The sequence below is a fragment of the Myzus persicae genome, unplaced genomic scaffold (assembly GCF_001856785.1).
Source record: "Myzus persicae strain clone G006 unplaced genomic scaffold, MPER_G0061.0, whole genome shotgun sequence".
In the NCBI taxonomy this organism is placed as follows: domain Eukaryota; kingdom Metazoa; phylum Arthropoda; class Insecta; order Hemiptera; family Aphididae; genus Myzus; species Myzus persicae.
In genome coordinates, this window is record NW_019103959.1 from 156,627 (window position 1) to 168,451 (window position 11,825).

General features: G+C 28.2%; 2 protein-coding genes across 5 annotated transcripts; one reads left to right on the plus strand and one right to left on the minus strand.

Annotated features, from left to right (window-relative positions):
• Window positions 1-1,407: 1,407 nt before the first annotated feature.
• On the minus strand, window positions 1,408-8,086 carry LOC111036940 (lys-63-specific deubiquitinase BRCC36-like). The gene is made up of 6 exons (XM_022319251.1): window positions 7,739-8,086; window positions 7,440-7,656; window positions 5,311-5,399; window positions 4,000-4,116; window positions 3,136-3,241; window positions 1,408-1,826 (listed from the first exon to the last, which is right to left on the minus strand). The coding sequence occupies exons 1-6, from the start codon at window positions 7,856-7,858 to the stop codon at window positions 1,531-1,533; spliced, it is 945 nt and encodes a 314-aa protein (XP_022174943.1). The 5' UTR covers window positions 7,859-8,086; the 3' UTR covers window positions 1,408-1,530.
• Window positions 8,087-8,206: 120 nt separating this feature from the next.
• Window positions 8,207-11,783, plus strand: LOC111036941 (caltractin-like). 4 transcript variants are annotated; one of them, XM_022319253.1, is made up of 5 exons: window positions 8,207-8,346; window positions 9,449-9,625; window positions 9,788-9,869; window positions 9,961-10,145; window positions 11,144-11,783. In XM_022319253.1, the coding sequence occupies exons 2-5, from the start codon at window positions 9,491-9,493 to the stop codon at window positions 11,231-11,233; spliced, it is 492 nt and encodes a 163-aa protein (XP_022174945.1). In that variant the 5' UTR covers window positions 8,207-8,346; window positions 9,449-9,490; the 3' UTR covers window positions 11,234-11,783. The 4 variants fall into 4 exon arrangements, with proteins under 4 accessions (XP_022174945.1, XP_022174947.1, XP_022174948.1 ...); XM_022319255.1 differs by having other exon boundaries at window positions 8,230-8,439; XM_022319256.1 differs by lacking the exon at window positions 8,207-8,346 and adding an exon at window positions 8,447-8,574.
• Window positions 11,784-11,825: the final 42 nt, after the last annotated feature.

The window sequence follows — 11,825 nt, forward strand, 5'->3', positions numbered from 1 at the left end:
ATATTTTAAAAAATGTATTATTATAAATTTGAAACAAATATATAATTTTTTGGTCATTTTTTGATGTTAAAGGTTATCAACTTCCAAGCCCTAAATAATAAGTAATGAAATAGTGTTAATATAATACACTGTATATAAAGATTGAACAAATAATATCAACGAATAATTAAGATGGTCAATGTGACTGAAATCCATAGGTTTATCTAAATTTGATACTTTGATGAGTAATGGCATAAAAGAAAAATGCAGATTTTTTTCAAACTTTTAGATAAACAATTTTAGTTATTTTGTTGTCATAAGTTCAAAAATATTTCTGGAAATGTTTACATACATTTTTACATTTTTTAAATGTACGTATTTTTTTTAAGCTATTGCTGATTTATGATTATATTATGTATAGCAAAATAAATTATACAATTAACAATGTAAATATATGTTAATATACTAAGTAATATATAGACCGTCTTCTCTCAGTATAATTCTTTGTATGCAATGATTTATCAGTGAATATTATTTTTGTATTTATTACAGTGATCTACTCTTGTTACGTGGTAACAATTAAATTATTGTGTATCACTACTGGTATACGGTGTGTAATTGTGTATCCGTAGTGATAGATATGTACCAAACGGGGGAATGTGAGAGGATTTGGATGTTTGACAAGACAAGTAGTTATACCAAGTATGATTTAACGTATATTTTAAAATGTAAAATAAAATGTAATATAAAATATTTTACTTTACCGATGACCTGGAAGCAACAATACACGGAGCAAGTGGAAAGACGAGACTAACTTCGTTCGGCTGACGAATGTCAAGCAGGCCAAACGATTATTATAAATTTTGTTTACTATACAAAATAGTTATACATATATATATATATAGCTTTACTCCGTGATATTACAGAATGCATAAAAGATGACACGCGCATCTATGATATATGTATTGTATATAATACTATACGTAATATTATAATAATACACCATTACACACACCATTACATACTTATTGACGAGGCACATATGTATCCTACTATACTATTCTTAAAAAGTTATATTGTAACTTCAGAGGTTTAATGAATTTGTTTTTATACTGATGTATAGAGCATAGTTAAAAGTAATTTTAATTCACAACCTGGCTTGTATCAATTTATACATTTGAAAAAAAATGATAATTTATAGCATTCTTAGAACTTTTTTGCATTTAAAAATGTTCCAAGAATAAATAATTTATCCCTAATAATATATTATGTTTATGAAATATCTTTTTTACGAAATCAACATTTTTTACCACCCATGGGATATATTATCAGCTCACTTTCAAATTAATATATATATATGTCTAAAACTCACCAATAAAAGGTTTAATATTAAGATTATTGGTAATAAAAAAACATTCAAACAATACCTACTTTATGTACAATACATATTATATTTTTAAACAAAATTACAGGTAATTATAAAATAAAATAGTAATTAAATTCATTAATTCATTAAGTAGGATTCTTCTGAAGCTGCTTATTATTATGAATTTACACTGGAGAGGATACCATACTGGAGTTTTTCCCTTTCTTTGTTTCTTTATGTTGATTAATTTTTGGTACCGATGGGCTCAAGTTGTTGTCGGAATCATCACTATTTTCTTGATCATTGTAAGTTTTACTTGTACCGTCACAATAATGCTCGTCATTAATACCCAATGATAGCTGATCAAGTTTTGTTTGAAGACTTTGAATTCTTTTAGTCGAACTTTCACGCTGCGTTTCTAACATCTGCAGCATAGGTTTAGCCACTGTTTCTAGCATATGTATTCCAGACAATGTGTAAACTGGAAACCAAATTATTATTAATAACATCCATTTATTTATTATGTAATTATGATAAGAAAATAACTATCTATTAAGAGGACGCAGTGGCGTATATACGAATTATTTTCACTATGGGCCGATTTATCAATTATCACTAGTCAAGCAGCATAGCCATAATTATACATTTTTAAGGGAGCAGCTGTTATATAATTAAGAATTATGACATATTATACAGTTCAAATAAAAATTGCGCAATTCAATTTTATAATTATTATGTAAAATTAATTTTTTGTTTCTTTTTTTAAAAATATTGACAGTGTCGTTTGTATATTTTAATGTTATCTTACTATGAATTTAACATCAAAGTCAATAAGTCATTAAAGCAAGTCCCGTCAATATATCTAACATTTCCTTGTAGATTACTCAAAAATGATTTTAATCAACCGGCTAACTTAATCATGGTGAAAAACTGTTAACAGTGTAAATATACATGCAATGCTTTAATTGAGCCTGCAATTTCACTATGGGCTCTGGCCTAGGGGGCCTCCCCCCTATATACGCCACTGAGAGGACGCCATACCCGTATGTGTGGTCTCCGACTTACAAAGGAACAACATAGCAAAAACTGTTTTGCATGGGACAACTTTTATCTTTCTGTGTTTGTAGTAGTGGCTCCAAAATTTCTGAACATATCGAGTAGAAAATTATCTGTGCAACAGCGTGCCTATATTTTAGATAACATAAATACAATAAAAGTTATTTGCTTCTAAACATTTTGTTTTTTTGTTTTTTTCATTTGCTTATAAAAAATGATTGGAAAGTGTAATTTAAAAAAAAGGCAAGCTGTTGCACAGATAAAGTTCTTCTTTACGTGTTGTGAAAATTTGGTAATTCTACAACAAATATGGTGCGATAAAAGTTGTCCCGCGCTAAACAGTTTTTGCTATGTTGCACATTTGTAAGACGGAGACAGCACATGCGGGTGTGGCGTTCTCTTAAGGACGCTTATTTATACAAATTATGTAGTTTCACTACAAAATTAATGGAAGTAAATGTACTTTAGAATATGAATTATTAAATAAATGTATAGAAATTGTAATATAGTTAGAGCTTAAAACAAAAATAAAGCTTCATGTCTTTAAGTGAAATATAATTAATTATAACGAAAAAAATTTAAAATAATATTCAACATGTTTATTTTTAGTGGTTTATGAAATTGTGATAGTGTAGTGGTAAATAGAATATGTGGTAGTCAATTTCATAACAACACAATAATGATAATTTAGAAATAATAACTTTCTTAAATATTCTTATCGTGGTACCATTTACCTGAATCATTATGAAGCTGAGCCATTGGACTTATATCACCTTCATTTGCTTCATTATAATTTTTTATGAGTTCGTCATACAATGTTTCTATGTGCTTTACAATTACCTGATGGTACAGACATGAATTAAATATATTTATAAATACGTTTTTCATCCAATTTATACACAAAAAAAATATTTGCCTATGATGCCAAGAATTATGATTTCATAAGATATTAAATTGGACATTAAATTTTTAAATATTTATATACAACCAAAATCTTGATTAGTTTCTAGTATTAAATATTTCTCAAGCAAAAATTTAAATTGTGGGTAGTTCTGATTTAAGAAATTTGAAATATACTATTAATTTTTTGAACTAAAAAAAATTACTATTGTTCAAACCGGTCAATTACTTTTAATTTAATACCAATTGTTCAACACAGTTATTTATGTACAAATATAACATTAAAACACTAAATAAATAGGTTATATTATATTAATATGAAAATAACTCGCAAGAAGAATTTAGAATTTTTTTCTTAGAAATTGCCCACATTATTTTTTACTCATTTATATAATTTCAATGTAAAATATTATATATTAATTTATTAGTTTATTGTAATCAAATTTGTAGATCTGCAATTTAAACAATTAAAACTAATAAATATAAGGCTATACAAAAATAGGAATAATTAATAAAATGTTGTCTAATACAACATATTTAAAGATGAGAGAAAGAATGATCCAAATATTATCCCCAACAACATAAATTGGCGGAGAAATAAATCATGTTTATATCAAGTAACAGAACTTGGATTTATATAGTTATTATATCATCAATGCAGAGAACTATTTGATTAAAATTATAAAAAAAATAATTACTCCAAATGACAATTTGCTAGTACAGGTTGTAGGTGCAACTTGAAATTTAACATCTATTCTGTGGACCATACCATTTATTTGTTTTGCTTGAAAACATACTGTTTTCATTTCTTTCATCTGCAACAAAAATTTACAATACAATATTACAATCTTGCAATATTTAAAATAAAAAGGTATTTTAAGATCTTTTAAAACTGATGAAACCTCATACCTAGCATAAAAAAGAAAAAACTAATACTACTATATTTACTAATTAGTCATCACTTTTTACTTAATTAAATGTGTATTAACTAAGTAAATATATCGTAAAAATATTCCAAAAATTGTATTTGCATAAATAGAGACATATTATAATTGAATTTATGTGTTGTGGCTGCATCAACTTTGACAAAAAATAATTGTATGAATAAATAATAATTTATTCTTTTCAGGTTAATTATAAATTATAATGAAACACTTAGTTGGCGAAATTGTTAAGAACATAAAAGTGAATCAAAATCATTAACAGGCATGATGATAAAAATAAAATAATTTTATTGCATTGTGTTGTTGTTCAACACACGCAGAAATTCATACTGAAACATTTGTTTATATGTAATTAGCTTAAGTTAGAGATTTGGCTAATTCAAGTAGCTAACATTATAAACAAAAAACAACCAATAAAAGGTATTGTGAAAATTACTATGACTTATTTCTACATTTTAAAAATATTTAAACAATTATTCATCTGATTTTATTATTATATTTTATACATCAATATTGGGTAAAAAAATGTGAATAAAAATACATTTATTCTATACATATATTTTTTAAACTTCAGATCTAATAAATTTAATTGACTAAAAAAATTGACTGATTGACACAGTGTTAATATGGTTGCTTGGTTTATGCAAGTTTTTGATTTTCGAGCACTGTAAATCACTTTTTAATTCCTCACACAATTGTAATATTTGTTTTGTGCTCATTTGGGCAAGATTAATCAATAAAAAATGTCATTCAAACCAGTAAATACTACTGTTATTTTAAAGAAAAGGGACGGAGAGTGCGCGAGTGGATAACACGTCAGTTGCAGCGCGCACCGTAGCCGGTTCAAACCTCGGTCACGGGCTGCACTTCTCTCCGGGCATGGCAGAAACCTGCGGGTGCCCACTAGAAATTCTGCCAAACAAACACACACGTGTTCCGTAACCCTAAAGTTCCAAAAACCCTACAGTTCCAAAACCCTACAGTACCACAACCTACAGCTAATGGCCTCAGTTTTCGAAGCTATAAAATAAAAAAAAAAAACTTCTGTTATTTATTTATTTTTACCATTGTTGTAGTGTCTGTATTATACGAGGAACAAATTATACCAATAAAACATGAATCCATGTTTTGTAAGTTCAATTGAGTTTGCAAATCTGAAAAAATTATAAAAATCAAAATTAGATGTTAGTTTTCAAAATAAATAATATATCATTGTTATAAGTGTAATCATAATATGTTATGAACATAAATGGTAGTGTATTAGAACACAAATCACCATTTATTATCATACATTTAGTGAATTTCATAAAACATCAAAATTTATTAAGTAATCAATTTAATAAGTACAGAATTTATTATGCTCTTTTAGAAATTGTAAGTTCTTTTACATAGCCTAATAATAAATTCTATTGTTTTAAATGAATATAAGTATTGAATTTAGTACAACAATTCAATTTGTATGCAAGTTGTGAATAAGTAAAATATTACAATTATTTAAAAATACTCATACATGACAAAAATATTGAACTATCGTAAAATATCTTAAGTACAAAAATAGGTAATATTCATAACTAATTAAATCATCTTATGTTAATGCTAATCACACAAGACTGATTCTGCTGAAAGCAAATTTGCAATGTTGTACATGACATGTTAGAGAGAAAACAAATTGTAATTGAGTGTGCTCTAATAATTTGTCAAGTATATTTCTTCAATATAATTATAAAATGGAGATTATTTAGAAAACTTACTTTTGACTTACTCTGCAATTTTTTAATCACAAAAGAAACTAACAACATTGGATGACTTTAAATCTAGACAAGTAAACTTAAAATATTTAAACAATAAATAAATAATTTTAACTCTGAATAACTCCTTTAGGATAAATCGAGGGATAAATTTGGAGAATTAAATAGTAAATTAAATAAATGTTATACTAAAAAAAATGATGACAATTAAAAGTAAACAATTTAGAAACACTAAAAAAATATTTAATAATTACTGTACAAAAAACACATATTTTATTCTTTCTAAGATTATTAAGAAAATAATGGTTATTTTATCTTCAATTAGGTTTGGTAGTTATTGTCACTAGGCTTGGACTTATAGCTCTAAAGTTTCAAATATACAATAATATAACCTAATACATTTTGAAATAAGTGTTATATACTTATAATATGCTTTAACAATGTATATAATGTAACAGGAAGACCAGACAAATATAATTTTGTTTAATCATTATATTAAAATGTTTGTTTATACATAATTAATTGACTGTTGCATTACAAGTATAATATAACATTTTTTTCTTTACACTGAAAATATAACATTTTTTGTTTGAAAAATTTAAAACAGCCAATTTTGTTAATTAAGTTTGTACGTAAATGTAATTGTAAAAATAGTTATTTATGTCATGTAGCTTATTTTTTTACTTTTTTTAAAATCTCAATATGTTTGTTCAATTTTGTTGATCCAGCCATGCAAAAACATTTTAGATTAAAAAAATATATATTTATTTAAAATGGTTTCTATTTTAAAATTTACAATTTTTTAAAGAAGTTGTTACTTTTCAAATAAATGAGCTACTTTAGAAAATGTTGACATTTTAAAAATTAGAAAAAATAAACCTGACAACTGACAAATTGTTTACAATCAAGTCTTCTAAAATCAGGTTGATAAATTTTTTGTATTGAATTTTTTAGTTTCAGTATTAAAAAATAAAAATGTTATATTATGGGTGTATGTAGCACAAGCATCACTAAATTGTATGCCTATAACATTTTTTTTTAAATATTCATTAAAACAAGTTATTGAATTTGTCAAGTCTTCCTGTAACACTCTGTATAACAAAGTATATTTTATTAATTATTATGTATCACTGGATAAAACCAACGGCTATGGCACTATGACTGGGCCGTACAAAAATTAGCTAGGCATAAAAACGGAAACAATCCAAGTAATGGATATTAAATTGTACTTTGATCATATTTTAATGTTGTTAGCATGACATACAGTAAAAATCAACTACCAACTACTTTTTTGACACCCCAACTAATTTAATACATAAATGAAAGCATAATATGAAATCATATTAATTAACACAGTATGAACCAGTATTGATGAAGTGATTTAAAATGTTTTCCAATTAGGTATATACTAATAATAAACACAAATTAAAATTATTAAATACTCACCGACATTAGATGGCCACACAGTGATGTGAGGATGTGAATGATACCAGCCAATAACGTTCAAGTTAGCACCTTTGACGCGGGAGAAGTGTTTGGCATCTTCCATAGCATTTACCAAGTCTTCAGACATGATTTCAACGCGATCCTTTTTGATCTCTCCACGGGGCGGTATCGATAGCGCCGACACAGACACAGTGGTCCCATTTTCATGTATTATTTTCTAAAAAAAAACCAACAATGACTATGATGTAATGGACACGTTTGTGGGAAGCAATGGCAAAAACTGGCATCAGCAAGCTTACCTGGCCAATGAGCAGAGCGGCAACCTCTTCTTTTTCCGTGAGCAGCGCCAAGTTATGGCACATCAACAATACCTCGTCCGATATGAAGACGTCAGTGAGCTGATCCAACTGTTTATTCATGATTGCGGCTGTGCTCAGACTCCGCGGCCGATTACACACGACACCGATGGACGTGCCGATGTGAAGACTATAGGCGGAAAACAAAAGTCAACGAATTTAACTCTAGTGAACACTATGAAACTACGTCACAGTGGCAGTAGATGCAATGCTGATCAATAGTAACATGCAATTTTCATCGCGTAAAGATCTCGTCCTCAGTACCAGTGTAGTGAGAGATCCGCGCTAAACGAGTGCGCCGCAGTTATCAATGTGCCGCCTTACACAGATAACGTTATCATTATTATTACATATTGTTATTATTATTATTGTGTAAGCATTGTGTGGTGATCCACAATGATAACACATGTAAGCAGGAAATCATCAAGCAATGTTATTGTAATTTATATTTATCATGATTCATGATTAATTATTGGCTATACACCTATATCATGGTATTCAATATTTATCCAAGTCTTGAGTGAATATTGTAATGACGTGAACCTGTGAAGGTATGAGTAACGAAGAAAGAAAACTAAAAGTTTCCTCAATATCGCTTGTCCTCTACCCTCCCGACTCCCACCAGTGGTGGGCCACAACCACCCGTATGTATAAAATCGATCACCGAACGAAATGACTGTTATTTGTTAGGGATTGGGGGCGTTCTTTGCGTCTCTCATTTTGTCGTTTTCGTTTTTATTTATTTTTCCTCACAATCGATGCCGGGTTGCCTAGATACGGTTAGTCACGTACGAAAACAATTTGTTTACACAACTAAAAAAAAATCGCCTCTCGATTAGTCGTATGATATTCATAACCGCGCCACTAGCCGCGCTGTTCCGTCCCAATCACTCGTCATCAATCTAGTAGGTAAACCAGTGATCGTTTTCATCGGTAACTGGAAAAAACCTCGAGCAGCACATAACATCTCTTGCTTTTTGGCCGTGATACACTATATACTCGATTCTGTGCCAATCAGTTGGTGTTTGTCATCGATTCGACGACTGCTGCTTCGGCTTTAGGTTGGTGTGCACGACCGCCTTCGTGTGTTTAAAGAGGACGATATTATGTTACTAACTAGTTCAATGTCTCTGTCTTACATGTCATGTCACTCACACTTATATTGTTCACAATTGCTGTCCACTCATTTCAGAGACGGAAAATGTTGCTTTTCTTATTGGAGTAATTCATGAGGTGTCAAAAGCAATAAAGAATAAGCATAAGGAATGGAGATTTAATGAGTTGTAATTTGTGACGTTGTGATCCAAAGCTCACCCCTCACTCTATACTAACCCTATCGGTCCTTGTACCCATTCTCTCGCCGCGTTTATGCTTATCAAATGGTTAAGTCTCTACTCTGATCTCATGAATTCTTTAGAGAATCCCACTGAATTTTCTGTGTTTAAAATATAGAAACCAATTTACTACTAATAATACATAAGTATTGCACATACTACTAGGTACATGGGTTTTGATAATGTTGGTTGTTGTAGGTACTTTTATTTTTGAGCGATTTAAAAAAATATAATCTGAATATTTAGCAGCAGGACGGTTGAGACATTGAATGTATGGCTCTCTATAACACCTTTAAACATGATTCATATTTTTCTTTAGATTGTTGTTGTTATTATTGGTAGCACCTAAGTCAGTATAAATATGCCAGCCACAAACCGGAAAAAGTCTGGAGGCAACAAATTTGAGTTCAGTGAAAAACAGATGGCTGATATAAAAGAAGCTTTTGAATTGTTTAATGTAGATGGATCTGGGTCAATCGAAACCAAAGAGTTGAAGGTATTTGGATACATCAATAGATTAAATTTATTTACCTTAAGTCCATTGTTTCTGTTTTAAAGTTAACTATGGTTACTATACATTAGTGAAGTGAAGTAGTATGGTAGAAATGTGGGTTGGAAATTCTCTATATGTATATAATAAACTTTATTAACATTTTAGGTAGCCATGAGGGCCTTGGGATTTGAACCAAAAAAAGAAGAAATCAAACGTATGTTACTTAACATAAATAAACAACACACTGGTAAGTCATATTTTTAATGTATACATTTAGATTATACGTACCTAGTTTTTAAAGCAGTATAACAATAATTAATATTTAAAACATTATTTAGGTGTTATAACATATGATGATTTTGTCACTTTGATGTCCATAAAAATGGCAGATAAAGATTCTAGAGAAGAAATTATCAAAGCTTTTAAACTGTTTGATGATAATTGTACAGGAAAAATAACATTTTCCAATTTAAAACGTATTGCCCAAGAATTAGGCGAGAATATTGCTGACGAAGAACTTCAGGTTAATATAAATTGTTTTTAACATACATGTATTATAAACTAGTTCTAATTTACACACTTAAGTTGTTTAGTTTAAGGGATTGTAGTGATTGAGTGGAATAAACTCTTTGGTTTATAACCCACGGGCAGTCTTTCATAGGTAGGAGCTGCTATCCAAAGTGAAACTGCCTACCATTATGCAGAAGTAAAAAAACCCAAGTATACAACCTTTTATACTAGAAGTTCCCAAACTTTTCACAGTTGGACCTATTCTGAAATATGTTCAAAATTTGGCAATCCACAACATATTTATCGTTTTTTTTTATTGATCAGTATCAGCACACTATCTTTTAGTCTTGACAGCCTTCACTTGTACACTTCTTGTTGTGGATAATGATCAATTATAAGACTTAATTCTAGTATCAATATATACAATATACTTGGAAAATAGTAATCTTATATTAAATATTTTATTTTAGAAAAAAATATAAAAATGTTTCAAAACTTAATGGGATCCATCAAAAATATAATCACAGCCCACTTTGGGTTTGCACTCAAAGTTTGGAAACCTCTGGTCTACACTGTTACAATTGCAAGGGCTTTATAAAAATGAAAAGTATTTAATAACTGAAAAAAAGCCTATAAAATATAAATAAAAAGGAAAAATTTAGTTAATAAATATTGTACTGTAGCCAAGGTGATTTATTATCTAGTAATTATGGTAATGGGTATCTTAAGATAGAGTGCAATCAGTCTTTTGAAATTATAACTGGTTCATTAGAAACTTAACTGCTTAGTATCAGTGAAAATAAAAATATTTTAATTACTTAACTAGGTATATTAACTGATGTACTATGGAATTACTGTCAGTATAAAAATTAAATTAAATATAATTAAGAAAAAATTAACAAAAATTAGTTATGACCCATTCAAAATAAAATCCTGAATTTACATAATGACATAAAAAACTTTTATATAAAACTAATTAGGTATATTTTGATTGTGATATGATTATTGTAGGAAATGATTGATGAAGCAGATAAAGATGGCGATGGAGAAGTCAGTCAAGAAGAATTTCTTCAAATTATGAAGAAAACCAATTTATATTAAATATATATTACAACCCTGTTCTATCAAAAACATATTATTTATTTTCTGTACACACTATTTTGTATAAATTCTTCACAGTTACCATTTAAAATTAACTTCCTAACACTTTATATTTTGTGGGCAGGTCATATTTCCTTCATACATTAAAAACATAGAATTTTTCCTCAAAAGAATAGTTTCATAATAATTTAAGTTCAAATGAAAACATTCAATTCAATTTTTTTCTGAAAAATCAGTGTTTTAATATTTTACATACCAATTATTAAATAATAGTATTATTTTTCAGTATTTTTTGTTCAATCATAGGTATAATATTTATTACCCTAAAAATATAATGTAATTTAATAAAATATTATAACCAACATTTAGAGAAAAACTATTTGACATTGGTCATATTTCTAAAAATTGGTAATAATTTTATTTTTTGATGCAAAATGTTTTTTTTATTTGAAGGAAATTAGTAATGGCTGTTTTTGTTGTATTCATCACATAAGAGTTGATTATATTAAACATTACCTTATAGTTTAAAAATAAAGCAAGAGAAAAAAAACCCGACTTTTAATTTATTGTGTTAAACGTTTATATATTTGTA